Genomic DNA, 10876 nt, shown 5'->3' on the forward strand with positions numbered 1-10876 from the left:
ATCGTCTCGCGGCGAAACCATTGAATTAATGCAATTATAGACTGACCATGTTTTTCATCGCGAGACGATCCTACATTTTACGTTATGCGACGGGATATTTTCGTCATAATATTTTGAAGTGATTACAGCCCAATTAACCAACGCATTTAAGGTCATTTTTATGATCATTTCGTTAAATTTCCCAAAATAAAAGAAGTCTATTGGTGTTACCACAAAATATTGAGTCTCTTAATAATTTAATTATTTTAAGTAACTACAATTAAAAAATAAACAATCCCCTCTTCTATCCATCGACAATATAAAGGTAAATTTAAGTTTCTGAATTCAAGCCCGCCGAAAAAAAAATTTGTAATCCGTTTTCACGTTAAAAAAAAAAAATCATTCAAATGACTGAAGCCCATGAGCGTTGAACTATCAATCAATCCCCTATTGGAAATATAAACTAGTTCATGAGTAGAGTAGAAATTTGAATATTATCATATTCTTTCTTTCTCTCTTCCATAATGGCGAAGAAACGCCGAGTCCCTGAAGTTCTATGGAAGATCTTCCATAACCGAGCTAGAACCCTAGCTGATACTATCATCTCACTGCTTCCTTCTAAGCCCTCATTACCTTCCGAATGCATCTGTAAAGGAAATACATGTCTCCTCTGCATTGGACCGGAAGACGCTCTATCTCTCATAATCACTCCATCCGATCCCCCTCACTATCGGTCCCTCTTGAACCGCTGTTTCGTTGTCGTCTCTGAAAATGCTCCTCCATTCTCGCTTCTCTGGGCCGGTAGTATCTTTACCCAACATGAGGTCTCTCTTTCTTTTTTACTCTTTTTCATAGATACTTTCATTTACTAGGATTCAATATTTGATCATGATTTCTTTCTGTATCAAGTTAGATGTTACATTAAACATCCTATATATAGCTTTTCATTCTTCCTATAAGAAAAACATATCCTTTATTTAATAATATTGGATGCTGCTGAACATTGGATTTTGTTTCAGTTTGTGAAGAGAACTATCGAATCGATCATGCTTCAACGACCCACACCACATAATGTATTGTGCGTTGACTACTATAAGGTTTACTATTCTATTCTGCATTTCTGCTGCTCTTTTGTTACTTCAACCATGCTTATTCTTCACTTTTCCATGGAATGTTTGATACAAGATGTTCATACCATAACCATGGATGGGTCACTACTTTCTTGTTTGATGTTACTCTAATTATTCAAATTATATTTACTAGTTTCTCGTCTTTCCATTTTCTTATGCTTACCATATATTCACAAGGTCTGGAATAACACTGTTCAGATTCACTAGTTCAATTGAATTTGATTGCTAGCAAACGTGCTTTCACATTTAGTTAGTTAGTTAACACATTACCAAAAATATGGAAAGTGTTCTGGAGAATGAACAATTTTCAATACACAATTACTGTGTTGTTTTTCATGATGATGATGATACACAAATACTCTGTTTTTTATGGTGGTATGTTACAAGATTCTTGCATCAGACGTATATGCAAGACACTAATTTTCTACAAGTGATATCTGACAGCTAAAACGTTCAAGCCCAATTGTAGAGATCCTATCAAGTTCTGAATGGCATCTTCTTTTGAAAAGGGTAGGCTTTCTGCTTGCATTGGATGATTGCATCTCATTCATAATACTTATGACAAAACTAACAACTCTTTAAAATGCAGGTTGGTGATATGATTATGTTACATCTGTTAAAATTCTCATCAATATTTTTGCCATTTCCCGAGAGAGGAGGATATCATCAGGTGGCAGGCCTTCCTATAAGTAATTTCTGTTTCAATTTGAAGCATACAGTGCTGCCTGAAAAGCAACCTCACCCTTGTAAGCAAGAGTTTATGAAGTTTGTGAAAATTTAAACAAGACTTGTATTGTAGGATTGATTTATATACTTTTATCTTCTTAGATAGAGCTTTTATTCGATTATTAATTCAGGATTTTTAGTATATGGGTCATATATACATATATATATATATATATATTTTCTCAATAATTCTACATTGTATGAGAGTATCAAATTAGTTCTTTAGCAAAATTGCACGTCTTCCGATGAATGACTGGAGTAGACATTGGTTCACGGCTTTAGTGAAACATAGCTTCTTCCCCTTTTTGTTTATCTGTTTTCTTTTTCTTTCATAGACTGTAACATATATTTAGATGGATATAGTTGGCCATAAGGAACTTATGAGAGACTACAACTCTTGTACGGGTTGAGAATTTTTTGATCTTATTGGCATTTAGATTATATTTTCTCGTTCTTTTCTTTTTGTTTTTGTTTCTCTTCTCCCTTCAATTTGTAATTCCTTAAACGCATCTTGCATTTTCTTTCTAATAAAAAGTTGACATTTAGAAAGAAAAAAATAAGCTATTCTGCATTATTTATCTTCTACAGAGACTATATTATCCTTCGAACAGAGTAACTTCTATTCTTGTGCCATGAGTTTTCTACCAAAACTTGCTAGAGCCTAGAATTTATTGTCTTTTTCTAGGCACTGAATAGTTGATTTTAGATTGATACTGATAATAATCAATAAAGGTTACCAAATTTTCTTCCTTAGCTGTTTTTTGAAGAGGAAAACCGTCTCATAGGTAAAAAAGAGGGTCAATATGATCAAGATTATATAGAGCTGTACAACTACTAAATGAATGATCTATTTGTTAATTATCAGCTACAGTAATGATAGCAACTTTAAGTACCCAGTTAGATGCTTTTCTTGGCTGCTTTGGCCTGATTTCTTATCACATTAATATTCTGTATTCTTCTATCCTTCTCTTTTATAATAGTTATGCACTGTTCTCTATCAGTTTGTGCAATCACTTTTTGTCTAAAGATTATCTGGCAATCTGTCACTTTCCAATATTGTAACACCAGTAAGGCAAGGTACTCCAGATTACTTGAAATCATTTTTTTGGCAGGCAAACGAAGGAAAATAGACGATGAAGCTGTTTTAATTACAAATAAAACGCAAGTTGCCATCTCTCAAGGTAGTGGCTCTTTCCAATACTTTGGCATTGGTGATACAACTTCACTCAAAGTGGATGGGCATTAAGAGAAAATGAGCATTAGAAACTGTTACTTAGAGAAACAAATATTCATACTTAAATTGGTAATGTTAATATTGAAGGAAATGCAGAAAGGGAAAAGCAAGGAAGTCAGATGGCAGTAGAGAAGTCTAAAAAGCGTTCTAGGGAACCTAGGTTGCAGAGACGCAAAAGGAATCGGAAGTTGGACATTAGAGAAATCCCTATACTGTTGTCATCTTCAAGAGATATTATTGCAGAAAAAAGCTCAATATGTCCGGATAACAAATTTGAACATAAACAGACTAAACAGGTGATTGGCAGGCAAAATATAGTATTTTCAGTTTGTTTTGAAGTCAGGTGGAAGTAAGCGTTCCTTTTGAAGAAAATTTGGATTATATTGAACATGTTATTAGAAGAAAATGGAACTGTGGGCTTTTCACATAGAAATGAGTTTGAATGCTTTTATGACTACAGAAAAAGCACAACGTGCATTCTTTTTTGACATCTGGCAGCAACCTATCAATTCAAAATGTTTAAGAACAGTATAAATTTCCTTGCACTGAATTTATTACCAATTTATGTGAACATTATCATTTCAATATTCTTAATGCCCCCCTTCATCCTTCCACCAAGGTTAATACCAACTCATATTCCCCACTATTCTTGTTATTCTTTCCCTTCCTTGCCCTTATTCAATATGAAATTCAAAATAAGGTTTCTGATATGTCTATTAAAGTGATATGTGTGATAGGCTATTAATATTATTACTAGCTTATTACAAATATCACTTTATGACACATCAGTTTCCTGGGAAGCAGAAGCTAATGGAATACTACAAACAATGATATGTTTTTGTTGTCAGCTTTTTCCCTATTTTTTCTTGTTCTAATACCCTACTGGTGAATGTGTCTATGCAGATGCCATTACAGTGCCACTGTTGTGCTTTGTTTGAAAACCTTCGGCAATTGGATAGTGAGGCTCAGATTGTTAGGAAATCCATGTTCTATAGCCAGGAATGTTCCTCATTTATCCTTCCTAGAAAAAGTATCCTCCTTACAGTTAAATTTTCCTTTTCCCCCTAACATGGAGTATGTTTTCTTTGACTCTTATGTAGTGTTATGTTTTACTAGTGATTTGATTATTATCTTGCATCTTCTTATATTGAAGGATAGTGATGTATTAATTCCTCTTTAAAAGATCTCTTTATTTATTTATTTTCCTTTAAGCAAATGATAAGAATTTATCTTGCAACCCTGTTCTAATGTTACAAAGAAGTTAGCAATGCCTTGACAATCTTCAGATTTACTGAATTCTTTGAAGGCCAATTTGTCAGGTGCAAATATTCTCTTTAAAGACATATTTGGCATAGCTGATGCTAATATTTGTGCTCCATCATGTTCAAGCCCTCCAAATATTAATTGTTGCCACACCAATTCTAAGTGCATGTAAGTAATGGAGGAGCAATATGATGTCTAAAGTTTGTTAGTGCAAAATGTGTGTTCTTCCAACTTATATATGCTTTTGGTTGTGTTGTGTATGATCTGGTGTTCATTGGTGTTGGTCATGTAGAAACTATGTATGATTGATGATGACTGTTTATGCTGTATTTATTGTCCCAGCTTAATATAGAAGGCACCTGTGGGTTTGAAAAGAAAGAAGGATTTCCCCTTTAATATAAAAGATGATTATGCCATGTTGAGATGGGAAAGGAAATATGACCTTGATCTCTTAAAGATTCTGAACTATTAAATAAAGGTAGCAAGTGTTTGTAAGAGTAGAAAATAATTTACATGCTTGTCAAATTTATGTCTAGCAGTTCAAGAATTTCATCTGCTGCAAATGTGAAACAGTACTGCATGCTTTTATTCATTTTTGTGCAAGTCATTTTCTCTGAATGTTTTAATGTTGGTTCTCCAGATATCATTCAGTTACCAAATTGCTAAAAGCTCTGATTCGTAGAGCTCACTGTTGCAAACATGCAAAGCTGTTGGAAAAGCATTGTTCTATTACATCTATAGAGCAAAATGTTGGACTTTCAAGTGGCTCCACCTTTCAGGTTGGCATTTATCAGCGAATTTCTCATGTTAGTTTCCTATTGCTGCAGAAACGATGAAAAAAGAAACATTTTTAGGTCATGCCAACTTCACGAGCTCCTCTTTTTGTTGCATGTGCAAATGATGGTCTATTCACTCCTTTGTTTGGTATCAGTATTTATTTTTATATTAAACCCAGGACACTAGAATCTTATTTTTATTTTCCTTTAAATTTGTTTGCCTTGTTTCTTTGTCTTTACTGACGTTTTATGGCTTGTTCTTATGTGGATTTTCTTGGTAGCTTCAGTATGAATAACCTTGACAGAGAAAATGCTGTGTTATTTATGTTTTCCTTTAGTTATCTTTGTTGGAACATTCTTGTTGGCATTTTAGCTATTTAGGGTATACATAGTCAAATTTATTATTAAAAATAATTTAGATAAACACAATTTAAATAGGTTAAAGCATTTCGAGATTCACTTATCTCAAATATCCAAGAGCTTGTTTGATGTATTCGTTATTTGGAAATAATATTCGTTATTTGAAAGAAAAAAAATATTGTTTGGTGAAGAAAGTGGATTATTTGATTTAAATGATTAAAATATACCTTTGGATTTACTATATTAAAGTGTTATACAAATAAAGTAAGATTATTTTAGTATTTTAGATGATAATTTAATGATTTGATTGATGATGGGATAAAAGGTTATTTGGATGATTAAATTCAAATAGCCTTTCATCAAACAAGTCCTAAGACACTTCTCTCTAGTATCACCAAATCATCCAATGTAAAGACAGTTTTTGGTTTACAAGTATTTTAAATTATGATGTTGCCATATTTTCTGGTTTCAATTATGCTTGTTATCTTGTTGAATTTTCCGGAAATGTTTCTTGATTTGAGACATGTTATTATTTCTAGTTCATCCTTTCACTTTCCCTCTATAACTTCATTATATAGGACATCCATTTTGCTTTATGCTATGTGTTGAATGTACTAAAATTCGAGTAAAACTACTGATAACCTTTTGCTTTATGTTTCTGGCCAAACAATATTTATACACAGTCTCAAGAGAATAAATCAGGGATAGAGTTTATGGGAAACGTACATGTGAAACATCAGAAGAAACCAGTTGAAAATGTTCCTGGTTTGAATACTAAAGTTTGTGATGGATCCTCAGAAGCTGCTAACTCTCAGTTTGATTTAAGTCAAGCATATTGTTCAAAGAATCAGGTGGTTTCGTTAATTTGGGCTGTTTGTAGGAGTATAGTTCCTGAAGATATGCTTGGATTGCCTTCCAATTGGAGAATTTTGAGAAGAAACATCACCAGATTTATTCATCTCCGAAGATATGAAAAGTTCTCTTTAAAGCAGTGCATGCATGGGTTGAAGATATCTAAGTTTCCATTTCTCTCGACTAAACACTCTTTCTGCAACATCAATAGAACAAACAGCCAATCACACTATCATGTTCATTCTATCAAACGTAACGTTTTAGAAAGTTGGATTTTTTGGCTATTTTCAAATTTAGTGATGCCCTTGGTGCAAGCCAACTTCTATGTTACAGAACATGATCATGGGAAGCTAGATGTATTTTATTATCGATTATCAGTATGGGAGAAGTTCAAGACCCAGGCAGTAAGTGACTTGGAAAATGAGAACTATTCCCCAATCACTGACTCATCGGTTAGGATGATTACAAGCAGAAGGGCATTTGGTTTTTCAAAGATTAGACTTTGTCCAAAGGGAAATGGAGTAAGAGTACTTGCTAATCTTAAATCATCATCAAGGATTCCTCTTGAGGAGCATCCTTTGCGAGTTAGTAAGCAGGTGTCTAATAGGAAAATGGGTTTGCATAAACAGGTCAGATATAAGTCTTTCAAGCCTGTCAACATTGTCTTGCGCGATTTTCATGCCATCCTCAAAGGTTTGCAAACTGAAGAACCAGAGAAGTTAGGCTCATCAGTATTTGATTACAATGATGTTCACAAAAAGCTATTTTTGTTCTTAACTGATTTAATGAGTAAGTCAGCTACCAAGCCTGATGTATTCGTTGTTGTCGCTGACGTATCTGGAGCTTTTGATTCCATTTATCAGGACAAACTGCTTACTATAATGAGGACTGTTCTATTGGATGATGACTATATTTTAAAAAGGTTCCAACAAGTTGTGTGTGCAAAAAAATCTTTATGGGTACATCCTAACCTAGTTCTTGTTAATAGAGACATGAGTGGATCGGCTGAAGTCCCAGTTTATCCAAATGGTTCATTCCAGAGTGTACTCATCAGGCAGGTATTAAGATTGGACTTCTTTGAAATGACAGCTTATTTATTTTTATTTTTTTGGGGGTAGGGGTGTTATTTATTCAACTTGATGGTGAAAAGTTTAATTCTATATGCTCCAAGTTATTTAAAATTGGGGTTTTAAATTATTAATTTTTCTTTGACATATATAACCTTCAAAGTGAACCTAGGTAAGCTAAAAAAAACATTTAGTAAATTATTTTTTTACAAATATAATTCTTTAAAAACTTATCATTATGATTTTCAGCAAATAAATTCTTAGTCCTTTTTTTTATCTTTATACGGGACGGTTTGATCAGGGAGTTTCAAAAAAAACTTTCTATCGCATCATCTATTTTTTAAACCATCACATCACTTAATTTATGAACTAAACCACACAAATATCCTTATAAATTATAATTTTTAATACAAAAGGATATTTTTGTAAATTAACTCAAGTAATCCCAAAAAATCCATTTTTTTTATCAAACAAGATTTTGATTCATAAACCTTCAAATAACCCAAATAAGCTCTTAATTCTATTCTTCTGGCCCGGCTCTTAAAAAAAAAAGCGAAGAAATATTAAAATTTGAAGGTTTAATAGCATGTATTTTAATTATTAAAACCAGATAAATAGTTTTTAGAAAATATGAAGTATTATAGTTTCATGTTATTTTGATAATTTATAATATTTATAAGGAGAAGCACACATATATATATATATATATATATATATATATATATATATATATATATATATATATATATACAGTTTGCACATGAACTTTCCAAAAATATATACATGAACGTCTAGAGTACAAATATACTTAGGAACTACTTTAAGTGGTGTACAAATTCCTACTCATCTTCTTTTTGTCAATAAAATAATGTAACAGTCAAAGTATTTACTGGTTTTTAGTTGTGCATTATCTACTTTCAGTGGGTGGAGTTTGTACTGTGATAGATGTATAATTTTGTATTTTGAAGTAGATAGTCATATTTGGATGTTTGCAACATATACCTTTGCATCATTTTGGCTTCAATTACATTAAATTTGTACGCTTCTTACTCTCTTTTGTTTCTTTGCTCATTTGACTTCAGTAGATTAAGATCTTGTTGTAGTTTTTTGTATCCATTTTCTTGGGGAAAAAACTGTTTGATGAAAAAGTTGATTATTTTAGAATGCTTTTATCCATTAGCAAAGTTGCGGTTTACATCTGGGAGACTTTGGGTTCATACATTAAAATACTTTTAACTTTTTCAGGATTGGAGCAAAAGGATATGGGGACATGAGATTTCTTCCATCCTGAAAGAACATGTGAATAACAACATACTCCGTTTCAATAAAAAGTTCTACAAGCAAAATATTGGAATACCTCAAGGAAGTATTCTGTCTTCTCTTCTCTGCTCATTTTATTATGGACACATGGAAAATAGTATACTTCTACCATTCCTCAAAAGTACTGCTAAACACAGCTGTATAGATGAACCTCCCTATGTACGCTCTAAGTATGTATTGCTTAGGTTTATCGATGACATCATATTTATATCCACTTCAAAGAAGCAAGCTACAAACATGTTCACTAAATTGCAGAAAGGATTTCCGGAGTACAACTGTTATATGAACAAGCAAAAGTTTGGTATGAATTTTGACGTTGAGCAAGTATCAGGAAATGAATCGAAAAGAGTATATAAAGGAGAAGATGGTGTCCCGTTTCTCCGATGGAGTGGGATGTTTATCAACTGTAGTACCCTAGAAGTTCAGGCCGATTATACCAGGTGTGCCCTCCTTTTCTTTTCCCTCGTGTTATTTGGTAACATCTCAGTATATATGATTAAAATTTTTGTTCTTGGCAATCTGGTATTATAGTATTTGTGGAAACATATGTAACATACCGGCCTAGATACCAGGATTTGTATAAGAAATGTTGATGATACGAGAATGGCCTAAGCGTTTAGAGGAGATAAACAACATTCAATACTATTTCATTATGTACTCCAAATAATACATACCTCTACTATTTATAGGCTACTAACCCTCTAATTTACCAACTTACTCTACTATGCCTATACTATTAATCACCCTATTAAGAAAAAATTAAGATATATAATATTGTAGTGTCAAAAATTATAAAAAAAATTGTATAGTGTAGTTGGTTAATTTTTCTTTAGAATTTTATAGACTAACTTCAAACTTTGTAAGTATTTATTTTTAATTCTGAAAAGGGGTTGGGAGTCCCTAGGCACTCTCCAAGTTCGCCTCACCCTAGGGCCGACCCTGAACTAGAATAACATTATATAAACAAATTAAGAAAATGTAACAGAGAAAGTGGCCATAGGCGGTCGCCTAGTTCGCCTCACCCTAGAGCTGGCCCTGACCCTATTACCCTTACACTATTACTAATTATCATACTACCCTTATGCTACTATTAATTACTATATTACCCCTGTACTACTAATATTCCATATTACAAAGGGAATTCTTCTCCTTTACATTTTTTTTATGAAATGGTTACACCATTTAGGAAAAAATATTCTGAAAAGAGGTGCTGTGGTTTAGGCGCACCAAGTTCGCCTCACCCTAGTGTTTGGTTCATATGGAACCCTTTACGAAAACATTAAAAATATCCAGATAACAATTGTTGTTAGCGTGCTTTAAAATAAATTGCATGAATTTTTCTTCACCAAAATGATCCATTAATTGAATTTACCTTTTATGATTGAACTTTGTAATATTTTTTACCATTGTTTGGTTTTCTAAATAATGAACAGATATCTGGAGACTCATTTGAGTTCAACCCTCACTGTAAACTGGCAAGGTAAACCAGGCAAACATTTGAAGCGTAAACTACGCGACTACCTTCTTCCGAAGTGCCATCCTATTTTCTACGACTCAAATATCAACTCAGCGGCTGTCGTTAGACTGAATATTTATCAAGTGTTCTTATTATGCGCAATGAAGTTCCATTGTTATGTTCGCGACATTTCTGGTCTCTGCAAATTTAATCCAAAATCTTATATTGACAGTATTGAAAAGTCCTTGAGGTATGTATGTCTACAAATGTAATTGTGTTATTTGGATTAATATAATTCTCGACTAATACACATATTTATGTATTTCTTTTACTATTAGGTTTATGCATAAATTGCTTAAGAGGAGGATGCGCTCAAAGAAACAAGAGTGTATGAATCCCATTCTTCAGATAAAGAAAAGAGAGGTTGTGTGGCTTGGCTTTGTTGCTTACATTCGGATTTTGAAGAGAAAACAATCTCGGTACAAGGATTTATTGTTGTTGCTGAGAAGGAAGTTATTAGCACATGAGAATGCCACAAGTTGTGTCTCCGAAGATCTCAAGTATGCCGTCGATGATTCTCATTCATCGGTTTTTTGGAATATCAAATATTAGAACCAAGGATTCTATGCTGTCTTTTTGTGTACTAATTATGTTTGTGTTGGTATTACAAGGATGGATGATTGGTGTTTTTGATATTTGGGATTGTTTTAGAC

At 32.9% G+C, this 10876-nt stretch overlaps 1 protein-coding gene across 2 annotated transcripts; it reads left to right on the forward strand.

Annotated features, from left to right (window-relative positions):
• Positions 1–503: 503 nt before the first annotated feature.
• On the forward strand, positions 504–10876 carry LOC124945035 (telomerase reverse transcriptase). Of its 2 annotated transcripts, none has more exons than XM_047485404.1 (13): positions 504–803; positions 999–1076; positions 1554–1619; positions 1699–1855; positions 2948–3016; positions 3157–3365; positions 3973–4099; positions 4356–4500; positions 4973–5111; positions 6152–7378; positions 8633–9147; positions 10141–10413; positions 10502–10876. In XM_047485404.1, exons 1-13 carry the CDS (start codon positions 504–506, stop codon positions 10773–10775), a joined length of 3579 nt encoding a protein of 1192 aa, XP_047341360.1. In that variant the 3' UTR covers positions 10776–10876. The 2 variants fall into 2 exon arrangements, with proteins under 2 accessions (XP_047341360.1, XP_047341368.1); XM_047485412.1 differs by having other exon boundaries at positions 3166–3365.

The sequence above is a fragment of the Impatiens glandulifera genome, chromosome 1 (assembly GCF_907164915.1).
Source record: "Impatiens glandulifera chromosome 1, dImpGla2.1, whole genome shotgun sequence".
Lineage (NCBI taxonomy): Eukaryota > Viridiplantae > Streptophyta > Magnoliopsida > Ericales > Balsaminaceae > Impatiens > Impatiens glandulifera.